This window comes from Accipiter gentilis, chromosome 19, assembly GCF_929443795.1.
Source record: "Accipiter gentilis chromosome 19, bAccGen1.1, whole genome shotgun sequence".
In the NCBI taxonomy this organism is placed as follows: domain Eukaryota; kingdom Metazoa; phylum Chordata; class Aves; order Accipitriformes; family Accipitridae; genus Astur; species Astur gentilis.
In genome coordinates, this window is record NC_064898.1 from 21053965 (window position 1) to 21070793 (window position 16829).

At 38.5% G+C, this 16829-nt stretch overlaps 1 protein-coding gene across 24 annotated transcripts in view; it reads right to left on the reverse strand.

The window, feature by feature from the left end:
* Positions 1 to 16829, reverse strand: part of DLG2 (discs large MAGUK scaffold protein 2) — a 1018327-nt gene that overhangs the window by 291958 nt on the left and 709540 nt on the right. For all 24 annotated transcript variants that reach the window (XM_049823421.1, XM_049823420.1, XM_049823428.1 and 21 more), the window contains one exon: positions 6238 to 6374. In XM_049823421.1, the coding sequence (XP_049679378.1) occupies positions 6238 to 6374 (137 nt within the window). The remainder of the gene's footprint in view (positions 1 to 6237; positions 6375 to 16829) is intronic.

Genomic DNA, 16829 nt, shown 5'->3' on the forward strand with positions numbered 1-16829 from the left:
ACAAAGACATACTGATATTACAGGAAAAGAATAAGAGGAAGAAATAATATAGCAATAGAGAAGGAAATTAAAGATACAAGTCCAATCAAAGAAGCTATTTGAGTGATGGGGGAAATCAGTAAGAAATGTTGCCAGATATAAAAAGACTGGGGTGTTTTTTCCCTAAATAGCATAATCAAGGCAATGAAGTGTAAACCTAAGCAAGAATTATCTTATTTGGAAGTTTTCCTAGATTCATATTGGAAAACAAAGGCACTGAGAAGTAGCTAGAGTGAAAAGCTTAGAATCCCCAAAATGACTGTACAAGTGCTCTAAAGAATAACTTAATTCACAACAGCATAAGCTGGTAACAGAATAAGAGCTCTGGAGGAATAAGTCTGTCTTATTTAATTTTTTTAAAGGGAATTCATTCCTTTCCTCTATTGATTTAGGGTAAGAGAGATTTGATTCACTCAGTGAATGAGACAAAGAGGTGATCTTTACCTTGCCAGTGGTAATGTTTGCTTTCATGTAATATTCTACTTTTCATTCAGAAAGTGGATTTTTCTGAGTGAATCCTGAGTGAACACTTGCTGGTAAACACCTGTGACATGCTGGCTGTAAATCTAGAATGCTGAAGGCCTTCTTAAAAACTCACCATGATTTAAATGGCTGTGAAAAGTGAAAGGTTTTTCAGTGCTGAAGACGAATCCTAAGGATGTAAATGTGTTTGGATTAACTAACTACTTACAAACCTACAGACTCCTGAGTTAGTTGTACAAGTGCTGGACTCTGAATAGAAAGAATCTGGCTATCTTCAGATGACACAGTCTGTTAACCTCTCTGAAATTAGCATGCTTAGATTATTAATAGTTATGGGCTAAGTGTTCTAAACCAGATCTCTCTGCAGAGAAATGCAAGAATCTGTGCTTCACAAATAAATATGAGACTGAGCAGTGGGCTTCAGGTTTCAAGCAGCATAGTGCATACACAGTGCAAGTGGCACTGTACTATAGTGGTCCATCATTTTTCAATCCCAGTTTAAACTGATTTAGGTTAAAAAAAAATGTTTTCAAGGCTAATGAAGTGGCATGAAGATGATACAACTGTGAAGGAACAACCAGATGAGAGTATCATCAGAAGGAATAAATTGGGAAGCTTATTGCTGGGGTACCATCCAAAGACCGATCCTAGCAAATCTACATTTGAATGCTAGATAAAGCATTGCAAGGCCAGAGTCAATGACAGTGTAAATCTGGCTCAGAGCCCAGCGCTGCATCAGAAGGGATGCAGCCACCGAAGCCCCTGAGTTGGTTCAGCACTAGTTCACTCCCCACCTCAGAATATATTTTTTCTAGTGTGTTTCCTTTGTGCTAGTCAGCCAGTACAGCCTACAAATCGGGTACTATCTGTTCCCACTGTTTTCTTCCTTTAAGTCTAACTGGGTAATGCCTGTACTCCATCAACTGGCATAGCAGTGAAACTCTGGATGTGTGGGAGTACCTACCTGAGCAAAGAATGTGTGCACTAGGAGCGATCTTCAGCAACAGAGGGTCTGGATGATACAACATCCACGCTATACTTGTTTTAAGGGGGTTAGTTCACATTACATCTAGTCTACTGACTAAAATGCCTGTTTGCCTCTGCAATGCAATGCTAATTAGGAATGCTCCTGGACCACATTTTCTGTTGCAGTTTCATTTAAAAATATCCAATTTGTTTTCTAAAAGACCATCCCACAAGGCAGCCAAAATCACTTTAAAAGAGCACTTCTGATCAGAACCAAATGCTAATCTAGGTGCATCTAAAATGATATGCCTTGATTACTTTAACACAAACATGATCCTGCATCCATATACAATCTGAAAGAAACAGACACTGGTGGGGGATCCTGTAAGGAACATCTCAACGACTGTGGAATCACAACCCCACTGCAGCCCTAGGAAACCACCAAACAATAAGATGCTTTTTTCAGCACAGAACTGGGTAGAAATCAAGCCTAAATTTCTGAAAAGGAAAGTGAGTCCTGTTTCTTCCTTCTGTTTTCAGCAAGAAAACAGAATCAAATTAAATCTCTTGGTATTTGAGTAACATCACTTTTCCTATAAGCTTAAATAACCCCACAAAACTCTGCTCTCTCTTACTACATGGGCCAAGAAGCAACAGGGTATGGCCCAAACACGCAAGGGTATTTTGGCATAGGAGAAAAATTTCTGAAAAGCTAGTACGTATATTAAGAGATAAATATTAGCTTAAATTTCTTTTAAAGCCTAATGTTTTTAGAGTTTTCACTGAAGAATACCATGCTTCTAGCTATTAGTGTTGTTTTGGACTAGTAAAACCACGTAGTTTTATACTGATTTCTCATTTATTCATTCGGTAGAGAAACTATTCCAAAGTGAGACGACGGTATCAGAAAAAAGAAAGTAATTATCTGAGAGGTAATAACTGAAACAATTTCTCAGTTCTTCCTGATCATCATGAACAATGACCTGGAAGAGGTGAGGAGCGTGCTCTCGTCACGTTTGCAGATGACACTTCACCGTGAGGGCGAGTCCGTAAACTCAAGGGCAGGACTGCCATCCTGGCTAGGCTGGAGGAAGGGGCTGACAAGAATTTTATGATGTTCAACAGGGAGAAACAGTAAGTCCTGCCCCTGGCACAGGCCAGATCCTTCCAATAGCATGGGCTGGGCACTGACAGCCTGGCAGCAGCTCTGTGGAAAAGCGCTTGAGGCTCCCAGTGGACAGCAAGCTGGGCATGAGCCAGTCGTGTGTCCTGGCAGCAAAGAGGTCAACAGCATCCCCGGCTGTACGAGCAAGTGCAGAGCCAGGAGATGCAGGGGAGGAGTATTCTCCAAGAGCTGCCACTCGTTAGCCTGTAGCTAGCTACTGCGTTCAGTTTTGGTCCCTGCACTACAGGAAAGATCACAAAATGGAGCAAGTGGAGGGGAGTGCTACCGGGATGGTTGGGGTTGGAGGCCTGGCCTGGTGAGGAGAAGCTGGGGGAGCTGGGCTTTTTCAGCCTGGAGAAGGGGTGCCTCTGGGGACGACTAAGAGCAGTCCCTGGTGCTTACAGGGAGGTCATCAAGACAGAGCTAAGATTTACAGAGTGGCATGTGGTAACAGGATGAGAGACACTAGGCATATGTGGAAACAAGAGAGGGTCAAACAGGCCATAAGGAAAAGTATTTTCCTCATGAGGACAGTCAAGCAGTAGAACAGGTTTCCCAGAGAGGCTGTGCATCCTCCATCCTTGGAGATTTTTGAGATTCAATTGGATAAATTCCTGAGCAACCTGGTCTGGCCCTACAGCTGACCCTGAATTATCGTGTTAGCCTATGATCCTCTGTATGTGATTTCCCTTTGCTCCTTTCCAGCGCAAAGAGAAGCAACCTAGCTGAGGCACCCAATGCAGTGGTATTCTCACCATGGGCATGACCACCAGCAGCAGCAGACGTTACCATAGGCATTACCACCAGAACACAGTCTTTTTCTCCTAGCTGTAAGTCTTCAGAGCCTTTTTCTCCTAGCTGTAAGTCTTCAGAGCAGATCTCTGTTCTGCTCCTTTCACATATACTTAGAAAAACCACTGAGTTCAGTTTTTGGCTTAAGCACTCTTATGTTTCCTCCAGTCATTTTCCTAATGGGCACCTCAAGATTATTCTAAAATGGAACATTTTCTTGTGCAAGTGCTCAGGATAATAAAGCTTTAAGTGCAGGCTCAGTACCACAGAAACATAACTGCATAACATGCCCTTGTATAGATTTCACAATAATCACAATGCTCAGTATTTACATAATACATCTTCTCAATGCTTAGCATACTATTAGCAATCTGCGTTTAATAATAGTAGGGCCATCAAGCTGCAAAATGCTCAGATGGCACCGAACTGTTTTACATTTCAATATTAGTTTTGATTTTGCAGCATCTCTTTTATTACATCTTAAATTTTAATGTTTTTGATTTGCATGTTCTTTGGGCTCTGAAAGCATTTCACACAAACTTATCAGAACACAGACACAAAAATGAAATAAGCCCCCCAGCAACTTCTGAGAATTCTAGAAGGATGACATTCTAGTAAATTTTATAAAGAAATGATGGAAAAAGCAAAGATCAAGAAAGGACACAGTACGGAGAAGGAAAAAAAAAAAAAAAGGAAGCATTCAAATATATAATCAATAAGGAACCAGTGAAACAGAAGTAGGACTGTATAGATGACAAGGGTAATATTGTGTTGGTACACTGCCAAAAGAAAGTAATGAATTCCTTCACTCACTTTTCACAAAGGAACATGAAGTTAATGCCATGAACTGACAGATACTTCACAAAGTAGAAGAGAAAAAATATTGAAGGTACACAAGTTACAAAGAAATCAGGGTGTCTTGTTGGAGAGAACAAGAAAACATGGCTGTTATCTGCACAAATTTTAGAAATAGATTTTGATATAGTAAATTTAGGTTAAGGTATACAAAGAGTAAGTTGACCAGGATTTTCTTATGCAACAGAGAAAAGCTTGGTCTGGAAGTACATAACTAGTGGAGAGAAATATTATGATTGATTTTTTTGCTCATTTTACCTGCAGTGATAAAAGGAGATGACAGTAAGTAAAGAACTGGTCCAGACTGAAAGGAAAGCAGTATAAAGACATTAAACACATTGAGAATGGCCTCTGCTCATTTTCAGAAGTCAGATTCAGGAGTATAAACTTGTCCCAGTGAAGAAACATCTATATCTGACTGCAGTGTATCACAGGATCGAGGCTGAGAAGAGATGCTTAATAGACAAATCCTATAAAAATCTGGAAAGAATGAATTTATACCTAGTGGTGTATAAAATAATTATTTTTCTATTCAAAGTCATCCTGATTAAATTACACTGGAAATGATGAATGTGGGGGTTTTGCACCTGTTTTTTTGTCTGTGTTATTACCTCAAATGAGTTGGAAGAAATTAAGAGTAAGGTAACAAAAAAGTACAGATGATACAAAAACTGCGAGGAATTCTCATCATGAAAAAGACCAAGAGCTGAACACAAGCAGATTTGCTGCAAGGTGCAAAATAACAAAATAAGGTGCAAATTTGGCAAATACAAATACACATTTCTATAGAAAAATAAGCCAAAACTTCATTATACAACAGGGACTTGAATTTTACTGTGCTGAGAGCCTGTCAAGTAGAAATGCCAAAGAAATTGTAAATTCTAGTTTCATTTTGCTTTGATCTTGATAACACCATTTGATCCTTAAGCTGTTTTATCTATCCACTTGGGTTAATTAAAAAAAGTCAGAGTCACCAACCCAGCAACCAACTGCCTTTCCAGTTCTGTTTAATACCCTGTATAAAACGAAGGGTCATCTTTACATGTGACTGGAACACAGTGTCCCTAGCCAAATAAAGAAAACCTCAATCAGGTACAGTTTTGCAAGCAGCAAAAAAAGGTCATGGCAATTTTTTACTGCTTAGATATCACGCCACAAAACAGAGCTACTGCAGTACATGTTTTTCATGGCACTTATTAAAAAAATATTTCTCTACCTGCTCAGTGCATTGACATGAATATAACTTGACATAGATTAACTTCTGCTGATTCACCAGGGTCAGGATTTCCTCCTCACAAAGAATTAAACAAACTCTGTGAGTGGGAAAGAACTATCTACAAGGAACAATGTACTAGCACTGCAAACATCAGGAAGAATTTCTGACGTGAGATCCATCAGAAGAGTAAGTACATTTCCTCAAGGAAAAAGATGGAAAACGTATTTTTTTTTAACATCCACATGGCACATACACATAAAGCATTCCTACATGTACTGAAAGGTAGGTAACAGTCCACTGATAGTGGCTACATGTGAGAGTTTAGCAGCATGTTTTCACATCTTTCAATTCTCTTAAAATGATCAGTAGAATCAGTACTGCTGTAATGAACGGTTCGTCTAAAATCTTTTCAAAGTTTTCTGGTGCATTTTGACTTGTTGCTGATGTGCATAATATGTTTATTCTCTTCTCAGTTAAAGGTTTGTCAAAGTAATATAAGCCTTTGCCTTCTCTTTAGAAAATGCTGGTTTTCCAGAGTAATGCTTTCTTAACTGCAGGTTCAGAAGCATATATAAAGAATGGGAAAAAATGAAGATGATGGAAATATAACTCAAAATTATTATAGAAGTTGTAGTAGTTACCTCTAGTAAGATATATGGTGAATGAAAGTCCTTATATGAAACAATTTTCAACCAAATAAAATGTAATTTGTCATACTTACCATAAGAAGTCTATCTCCAACCTGCAACCTCCCATCTTTTTGCGCAGCTCCTCCGTCAATAATCTTGGTGACATAAATGCTGTTGTCCCCAGGGATGTGCTGGTTTCCAACCCCTCCTGCAATACTGAATCCCAGACCTGGAGAAGAAATAGAAAATAAAACATTAGCAATACAATATATAATATTTAAAAAAGAGTGCAAGAGTAGCATATATTTAATCTGCTGTACAATTACAGTATTTTTTACAGAAATACAAATAACATAAGATCTATTTGTGGGGTCAATACTCTTTCACTTTCCTTGGAAGGTCAGGGACAGAAATAAATTAAGGAAATTCTTTGTCATGTACAATTATAGGAAGGTAGAGAGAAAAAGAATTGAATCAGTGATTATTCTATACCCATGGCTTGTCCTCGCCAGGGGCCAGTGCAGCCTATGTCAAGAAGTTGAAGTTATGGCACAACTTGCCATGACTAGTTATAAAACTCTGAAGCTTGGAGTTTATTTTGTTAAATATTGGCATAAAATACATCACCGTCTATCAGAACAAAATTAAAGGTGTTCTGATTGTCCACACAATTTGAAAAATACTTGGAGAGGCGTACAGCGGATTTTGCAAGCTTCTGTCGTATCACAGTGAAGCGTCTGTGAAAGTGAAAGATAAACGGTGTAGACATTTGGATTTAAATCTGCTTCGTGTATTTTTCTAGGACACAAATATCTTTGGCGATGGACACATAAAATAAGAAAGCAATAGTCTGTATACAACTTCTGTTCAGTGATTTGTGAAATTCCTAGATAAACACCCAAAGAGCCAAACTTTGGAAGAATGTCAATAATACATGCCGATATGATTCAGGAAAAGGAAGGCAAAATAAATAGATGTTGGGGGAAGAAAAAAAAGACAGGTTTATCCTTTTCCTACTTTCCCTATCCTCTGACATTGCATAAACAGACAAATCATTGCTTTCATTTATAATAACATTTTTATCTTTCAATCAGAGAAAAGACAGAAACTACTGTGCTTTATTACCATAAAAATCTACTTCATACAGCTAATTTTTCATAGATCATATAGCTAATGGGAACTTCCAGCTGAACAAATAAACTGTTACTGACAATAACCTGCTTAGATTATTGCTTCAACCAGGCATTTCTCTTTTAGCTGCACAGAAAAAATAGTTACATCTATTTAGAGAATAATCACTAGTTTTATCTATGAAATCTATGCTGTTCAGTCATTCTTAAAACAAACATGTTAATAATAGCTGCAGCCTGAGCAGTAAAATGCAACAGTAAAAAACGAGTTGCCTAGAATTTGGCATTTTATCGCAAACTCACCAGCCTGGCTGCTTGGGCAATAAAACTTAAGGGAGGGTATATTTAATGCATGCAGCCTTTTTCGGCAGCTATATGAGCACAGAGATAAGGGCGGTTTGTGAGAATTAAATATTTTTGATTTTTTTTCTCACATTATTTTCATTTGATCATTATTTTAGCTTAAAAAAAGATGTGAGGTCAGATAACATGATGGACTACTTAATGGATAGTGCCAAAACAGTAAATTACAAAAAGAACCCTCTGAATTTATATCTCAAATTGAAACACTACTTAATTAATTAAGATGACTATTAACAATACACATGAAGTTAATTCAGAAGTATGGGATAATTAAAATAAAGCTTTATTTAATTTCCAGCTACAGCTGGTGATCACTGTTACTATTTATGCGCTACTGCCAGGACAACTACAAGAATAAAAAGATTATGACTTCTTCAGCGTGGAAGAATTTGTTCATTACCGTGGGACTACTAACAAAGAAACAAAAAGATATGCTAAGAAAACATCAAGAATAGAAATTTTCTTTAAAACATTGGTTGTGGACAAGGAACAATGATTGAATAATGCTTCTTGGTGACATAATTATCATCCTTTTGACCCCCCAAAACATCTGCGTATGCTTCTACCAGTAAAGTGAAGATCTGAGAGTATTCCAGAATGATGATGAGAGTGGGCAGGAGAGACAACTGAGGAAGAGAGAGATTTTCCATGTCTTTCCTATCGATAATGAATTAGTTTCATTGCCTAATCATACTTGCCTTCCTAAAAAGATTTCTTCTTGGGAAGAATGGTGAATGGTACACTGGCCCATTTAATTTTAGTTAAATGACTTTTTCTAATTGCTAGGGCACTAGGAAAGTATAATACAGTAAAACTTTTGGGTAGGATTCATATGGCCAAATGACATTAGACAACCATGCTAATCATTCATGCTACCTTTATAATCAATGAAAATTCATTAAGGGCTTTTAAAGCATGATTCATCTCATCTCAAAGAGACATCTGAAAGAGATGAGATGAATCACATTCCTGGTTTCTGAAAGGCTGGGGGCTGGATGTGGGAAGAGGTGGGTGGGAAGATCAGTGCCATAATAGTTCACGGCCTCAGTTAAAATCTCACCTCCATTAAGACTGAAGGTTTCTGTTTTGTTTAAGACCTCAGAAAGGTTTGTGCATCCCTGGTATGGATCCCTCTTGTCACTAGCTACATCAGGTTAGTCTCATACCAGATTCTTACTCTATTTTAAAAGCACAGAATCATTCAAACATTTGAGAACACAGGGAGCAAGACATTTTCTAAACTTGGTCTTTTTCATTGCTCCACTGAATTTAAAAAAAAAAAAAAACCAAACAAAATAAAATACCATATTTAATTGCAGAACCTTTTTCTTACTGACTCTTGTGGTTAGGAAAACATTGCCATCAGAACATAGAAGATCAGCAGTCACTTTGAGGAACGCCCTCCCTCTTACTTCCTATTTTGCTAAGGTGCAATCTGCTTTACACCACCACCTCAGCTTGGACAGAGCACCCTGTTTCCTCACAACAGGAATTAGATGGAGGATAGATTTAGAATGGAGATAAGGAAGAAATTCTTCACTGTGAGGGCGGTGAGGCATTGGCACAGGTTGCCCAGAGAGGCTGTGGCTGCCCCATCCCTGGCAGTGTTCAAGGCCAGGTTGGATGGGGCTTGGAGCAACCTGGTCTGGTGGAAGGTGTCCCTGCCCATGGCAGGGGGGTGGAACTAGATGATCTTTGAAGGCCCCTTCCAACCCAAACCATTCCATGATTCTATGGTTCTATGAAGAAGACACGACTACCCCAAGAGGAAAAAGGAAAGAGAACTGGATTTAATACTGGTGTACATTTAAGTCAAACTCAGCTTCATTCAAAGACACTGAAGAGAACAGGCATATATAAGATCGGGTCAATGTGTAAACTAGGAAAGATTAATCAAACTCTATTTCCTTCCATTTCCACTGGATAGGTTTTTGTAAAATTCATCTGCCTTTGGGTTCCACAAATGCTGATCACTGATCCTGTGGATATTAACATGTATAACAGTGGAATGAGACAGGAGACATCACTGTTATCACAAAGAGGAAAAGGGACAGGGGAAAGAGCTATTCCATCAAAACTGGATGCTGCAAAAAAAGTGCTGATATTAACAATAATCAAGGATACTTATTCATATCTTTTCCCTGGATTATGACTAAACAAAACATTAAAATATTTGAAAAGGTAATGAAGCCATAAAGAAAAAGAAGTTGCAGCCAAAACAATTCAAAAGTCTTAATCATAGCTATTTCAGAAAAAGATAACCAGTGACTATTTACATCTATTTTGCATTATTTGCTGCACCAGCTAGATATTTTAAATGCATCACTATATTAGTAAAAAAGTATGTTATAACTAATTCTCTGGTAAAAAGTAGGCATGGAGACTCCGCCTATGATTAGTCCAGCAACAGATGCCTCTGTGATAATAATAAAATCATTGTTTAAGACACATGGGATGAATCACACTGTGGGCACATCACTTTCCAGTAACCAAAGAGGGAGCCTAAAAGATCAACGGCAGCTAGATAATGTCAGCTTTCTAATAAGAAGTGAAGTTAAATGAAACTCTTACTCATAACCCAAATGGGATGTTGCATTTTGCTACTATCCTACACAGAGAACCAAGTTTATTTTAAGCCAGCAAACAGAATGAGGATTTGAGAGGGTAAATCCAATGTGAGTTTCACAGTCCTAGATGGGAACCTCCAAATAATGGAGAAGCCAAAGAAAGTAGCATTTAAGTCGTAACCTTACAATGTAATTAAGAAGTGTGTGATTTGCAGGTAGTTAACCAAAACAGTGTGCTCTAGAGACATAAAATGCATTATTCCTAGTTGCTGGATTTCTGCCTTTACTACAGTATGCCTTACCGCTGACAAAGTGACCTGCTGAACATAGAGTATCTTGATGAAGCCACAAAATGCATAGGACTTATAATAGAAATATTAGGCTAGAAACAAATGGAATACGAATGGCAATGTGCATGTAAGCACTAGAAGAAAGAGCAAAGGTTAGAGAAATTATGTGTATTGACAATACACAACTTTCCCAGCAATAAAACTGAAAACGAGTCGTTTCTGTCAAGCCTGGACAGAATGTCTGGACTCTGTTAAGACCACAGCACAGGTGTCTGGTCAGCAGAAGACCCTGTACTGTAACAGTGGGATGTTGGCAGCAAGATTACAGCATGTGACATATGCTATTCTCTTGCCCGTAAGCCCAACAGGAAAGCAGATCATAGCGATAAAGATGTGTGTTTACTAAATGAAGACAAACAATGAGCCATGTCTAACCCTTATAGACTGAAGAAAGAAATATTCAATGTAAAGGACCACCCCATTAACAACAGTGGACTCCTAGAGGGTATAAATCATCTGTCCAAAAATTAGTCCATGGTTGTCAGTCAAGAAAATGCCGAGAGATGTGATAAGGTTTCGATGCCCCTGTCCTTTGTGTTACACACCTCAGCACATGCATCCTGGGGCTTGTGAGGATATGGGGGAATGAGGAGTGAATGAAATATAGGAGAAAATGAGCATAACTGGGTAACTTATTTGGTGATGTCATGAATAAATATCACTCTCCCTGTATGATCCCTCATTGCTTTTTGCCACAATCATTTTCTACAGGTGTGAAACAAACTGATTTGCTCCAGAACACTGTATGAACTCAGGTTTTATGAAACTGTTTCAGGCAGCAAAACAAGATAACACAACCAGAAAGTACTCATGCAACAACTTGCCCCACTGTGACCTTCCCTGGCACCACGAGCCTGGCTGTGCTGCGAGACGTGACACATTGATCGAGCTCCTGTGAGCAACCGGACAAGGCAATGAAGAACCCAAATTGAGGTAGCTCCTGCCTTTCCACAGACCAGCCACTTCTACAACACTCATTTACAACAAATATAGCTCTGTGTTGTTTTATTGTTGAAATTACTTATGCTTACAGAACGAATATTTATATAGTCTCTTTTTTCCTCTGAAAGGGAGAACAGTATCAGACTGATGAACCTACCAATGAAATTGTCAAACCTGGAGCAATGAAGTCTAATCCAGCTTTCTAATTAATCAAATTCCACTTGGAGGGAGGAAAGGACCATAGGTAATATAAAATGCTTTGACTGATATCATTTGATTGACTTGTTTTGACAGATACCACAGTTATATCTAGTGCTGTATGAATAAACAAACTGAAAAAAGGTTGACTACAAACAGAGGAGCAGCAGGGAATATCTCCCCCTGCCCCTTTGCTCAAGACTCCAATGCCAATTTTAGTTGGAGAAGAGATAGAGCACATATTTAAAAGTAACACCCCACAATTGTGGAAGTTTAATATGCTTCTTGTAGCTGTGACTTACGACTACTGTTTATTGTTGACAGCAGATCCCTTTATTATTTGGTACACATAAAAATCAAATACATTACAAAACAAAAATTAAAATCAGTTTCACAATAATTATGCAGTGTTACAAGGAGGGACTGACCTTCCTCTACAGAGCTCTCGCCTTCTATCTTTATTTTTTATCCCATGAATCAATTCCCTGAGAAACTATTAATCCCAAATATAGAAGATGTCACTTTATCTCTCTCATCTCCTTTGTGTTGTAGGGGTAGATTCAAGTATCAATTTGAGTGAGTTCTTAGAACAATTCCTATTCCTGACTCATGTGACAGCTTATACCAGAAGGACTTACATGAATAAAATTTGACTACATTTTGTTCTGTGGATGAAAAAGTCAGTCTAAAGTACAGTATGATTCATAAAACTTTTAACTAATATTCATAACATACTTAAAAGCTGCCTACTTTCACTGCCATCATTAATTCCTGTTTCAGATTCTGCTCCCAGATCACTTCAGAGGTCTCTTTTTGTAACCAGCAATTTGATGATAGCCTGGACTGGGAAAAGGCCCAACTCCCCACAAATCTAACTGAGCCTACTGTCATCTAGTGTTTCTTTCTAATGGCCTTGGGTTGAAAACTTCAGGCGTCTTCCTTATTGTTTTGACATTTTTTTGCAGAAATATTCAGTGTTTTCGGTTATTTCCCAGTTGATGCCAGATAGAATAAAAATTATGTACAATGCCACCAGGTAAGAAGAATATTCTCTGAAACCACCTTACATAAGCAGAAAATTATTGTCCCCTTTACACTGTGTGCCATTATATACTCACACCTTCACCTATTTATCCAGCAGTTGTCACACAGTTCCTCGGATCTTGCCCACAGCCATTTTTGTAGTTATTATTTTCATTAATCCCTAGATTCTGGCTTCCAGTGCATCACCTTTCGATACTACTGAACTAACAGATATGCCAGTTTTTAGTACAGCCTCTACTGAGGATCAAATGGAGAGCACACACAATACTTCCACAGAGTATGGCCAGCATGAGAGATGCTATGACTGGATACTGTTTGGCAGTTGTGATTACACAGCAGGCAAAGAAAATCCTTTCCTTGCAAATGAGCACTGACTGCACAGCAACACTGACACATCTCTCTGAGGGACTGGACTCTTCCATAACTTCAGTGAGAGAGGACTTAGAACTTTTGCACATGCAGGCAGATTTTGGTCAGAGTTTTTAGTAGAAAGTAAACAGTAAAGCTTTTCATCTTTCATCTGCCTTTATCTGCATGTATTTTAAACGCTGAAAATTCAAATTTTAAAAATAAATTTCAATAAAAATAGTTCTAATTTTAACTCTTCTTAATTTAATAAAAAGAAAAAATTAATTGAAATTTAATACATTATAGTAACACAATCTTGCTGTGCAGCCCAGTGCAGGAATCTGCAGAGGTCTGTTCTCACTGCTTGGTTGATGAGAGAGAACAGAGATAATGATCTCACAGAGATTAAAATGTCTTCAATACACTGGTGCATATGTACATTCATACTGCCCCAAACAGCTCCCTGAAGGACTAAAGGCTTTGAAGAATGGCAGCCAGCTAAAACTCATCAGAGGAGAGACTGCGGTAGTAGCTGCTGGCTGGTGATCCAGTAGGCAGTGATGGCAGGCTGATTTCCATACCTTTGACTGAGAATACCTAAGCAGTTTTGCAGCCTCCATTTCAAATTTTACAAACTGATATCCATACCATTAGGAAGCATATGTAATCTTAAAATTTGGCTACCACGCTCCTACCTACAGCTCCATATACCTGTTCCAAAACAACTATGTGCTAGGATTTCCCAGAAAGCTCCCTGACTAACACTGCTTTCTCTGACCTTGCTCTTCTGCTGGAGATAAGGGAATGTTACATCTTTTCTTTGGACACAAGGGGTTCATTGACATCATCTGAGAACCACAAAAGTCAGAAAAACAGAAGAGTCCAGAATATGGAAAAAAGTCTTCTGGATATTTCAGGGGGGGGGGTTCTGAGTTACTCTGCTCTGGCTTCAGAAGCAAATTTAAACAACTACAACTCTTTTCCAACTGCTTCTTCATTCTTTTGGGCGCTGAAATCAAACATTGCAGTCAAATCCACTGGGTTACAGCAAGAAAGAAAGGAATCTGTTCTCAGGACACAGGGTTACACTCCTTGGCGTAAAAAATTGTTTACATTTCCAGTCAGAGAGGAGACGATGGGAAAGTGAGATTATGACGCAAATGTTAACATACCTGCAAGGCAGTGAGTGCATGTTTAAAAACAATCATGCTGTAGGTACAGTAGAGAAGGCATTGGTTTTACATTATCATAACAGTAAAGCTAATCTTTCTATAATCTTTAATAAAGCCTTGAAAACACATCTTGTTAAATTACACTGCTATTTGTAGAAATTTGCAAAAAAATCACTAACATGCAAATGAAAACAATCCCTTCTTTTCTATTCAGTTTTGCAGTTACATTTTTTTTTCCCATTATGAATTTTTTTGCCTACATATATTTATCCCTAAAGACACATTCCCTTCAGATGTAGTTGAAAAGAAACGAAACAGCAAGCTAGGAAAATACACTTAGAGCCTCATTACAAGGTGTGTTTACTCTGTATTTTTACATTTATTCAAATTAACTAGGAATAAATTTCCCAGAAAGCACAGACAATGAGCAGTGGCCTAATTGCACAACAGGAATTCTCAAGAATACCTTAAAATTTGTCTTGAAAAGAGAAGGCAGTATTCCTAATTATTCACAATAAGCTGATTTTTAAAGCATTATTGAGGATTCAGGTTCACTGAAAATCATATTAAATCACACTGTCACAATTTTACTAGCATAAGTGCAAGAAAGAGAAAATTATTTCATTTTTGACATATACTGACACTCCAAGAATTATAGCAAGCAGTTCAGCTCTTTTATGAAAAGCCTCATGATACACGAAGTCTAAACATTTCATGTTAAAACTAGTCAAATTATGTTTTTAAAAAAGTGAAGATTAGTGATGTAAAGCAGATAAATCCAAGATGTGCCACTTAGGAACAGGATTAACTGCTTACAATTTGATTTTTTGAAATGTCTTTTCTCACATTTCCATGCCAGGTTTGCATATGCCTACAACTGAAGCTGTGCATGCACGTTGACTTCCTCTTCACGCAGGAAGTTTTTGCATATTTTTGGTGCACCCACAAGGATAAATAGTCCTCAGATCCAGAGTCACTAAAAATCAGAATTTTTGATTAGGGTAGACATCATCTGGCTGGCTGCCTGTGTGATAGGATCATTTACATCTTGCAGGGAATAATGTTGAACACAGCATCAGTGACGGTATGGCTGGATGTGACATGAATGGACTGTTAAAGACTACCTTTTTTTTCTGATTCTATTTTTTCTGCATTAGCAGCACTTTTCTTAGCAAGAGGTTTTTGTTTTGTTTTATTTTGTTTTATCCCATCCTCACCCCCAGCCTCACCCCCGTCCTTTCTTGCACTTGGGCAAAAATCAACTGGACTCTGCATGACTGCAGATGAAGAAGACATCCCTGGCAGTGTTCAAGGCCAGGTTGGATGGGGCTTGGAGCAACCTGGTCTAGTGGAAGGTGTCCCTGCCCAGGGCAGGGGGGTTGGAACTAGATGATCTTTAGAGGTCCCTTCCAACCCAAACCATTCCATGATTCCATAATTCGAAGCAGCCAGTTGTCCTAATTAGCACCAAAATCTGGGTAGAAGGTTGCAGGGTGCATTTTTAAGATTGTCATATGCTGCTCTAAAGCCTCACTACTGCCAAAAGCGAGAACTCTACTCTCTTCCCTGCCTTTGGCCACACTTTCCCACTGCCTGCCTTGTATTAGCCATGAAGATTTTCTAGCCAAATGGATTGGCAAGCTGAAAATGACATGAAAACCAAAACAAATTAGCGTGAATCACAGACCAGGTGCATTTTCACCTTTCCTCTCAGCACAGTTTTATACAAGGCACTTCATGGAGTTGTGACTCCTACGGAGGGCAGTGCAATGTTATCACTGCTGCTCGGCAAACTGAACTTGGCGGATGTGGCAAGAAGCAAAGATGCAGGGACAGGAGCAAGTAGGTGAAGTGAGTGGGACAGAAATGGCTATTTAGGCTAGCAGCGCACCTGAAAAAAGTCCAGTAAAAATATGCCTTTAGAGCATGAGTCCTACTGGGAGGAAAGGGAACAATAAAACTGCTCTCCTAAGCTTCAGAGAGAGAAAGAGAAGTTAGCAATCATAGGCTTGTAATGCTCCTGAGAGCCAAGACAATTCTGATATTGCTATATCGGAAGAAAACAGTGTAATAATAATGCCTATTCAATATTTCTCCCGTTTTTGCTCTGGCAGATACACTGGTACTATGAACCTTTCCTGGTTAGACAATCAAATATCAAACCTTTAACTCACCCTTTCAAGAGAAGCGCTGGGCTTGAGACTGTTGGATTTAACCACCTTTGGCTGTCTTGTGAGAATGTTTAATTCAGAGGGTAGTTATGCACATGAATAGTAGTTACGCACATGGGTTGAAACCGATGGGAAACCAAATTATCTCTGCTGTCCCATTTTTTTTTTTCCTAACACAAGTTTTTAAGGCAATTAGCCTCATTACCATAAATATGCTCTTATAGCTGTATTTATTTTAACTGCATCTCCTGTTAAAAATGCCATTTTCCCTTAATATGTAACTGATAATCAATCAGCTCTCAAAGGTTTTCATTCTGAGAAGAAGTATCTGGAAATGGGATCAACATGGCAGATCTTGATCTCACTGGTGTAAAACCAAGAGAAGTTTCCTTTCCCTGA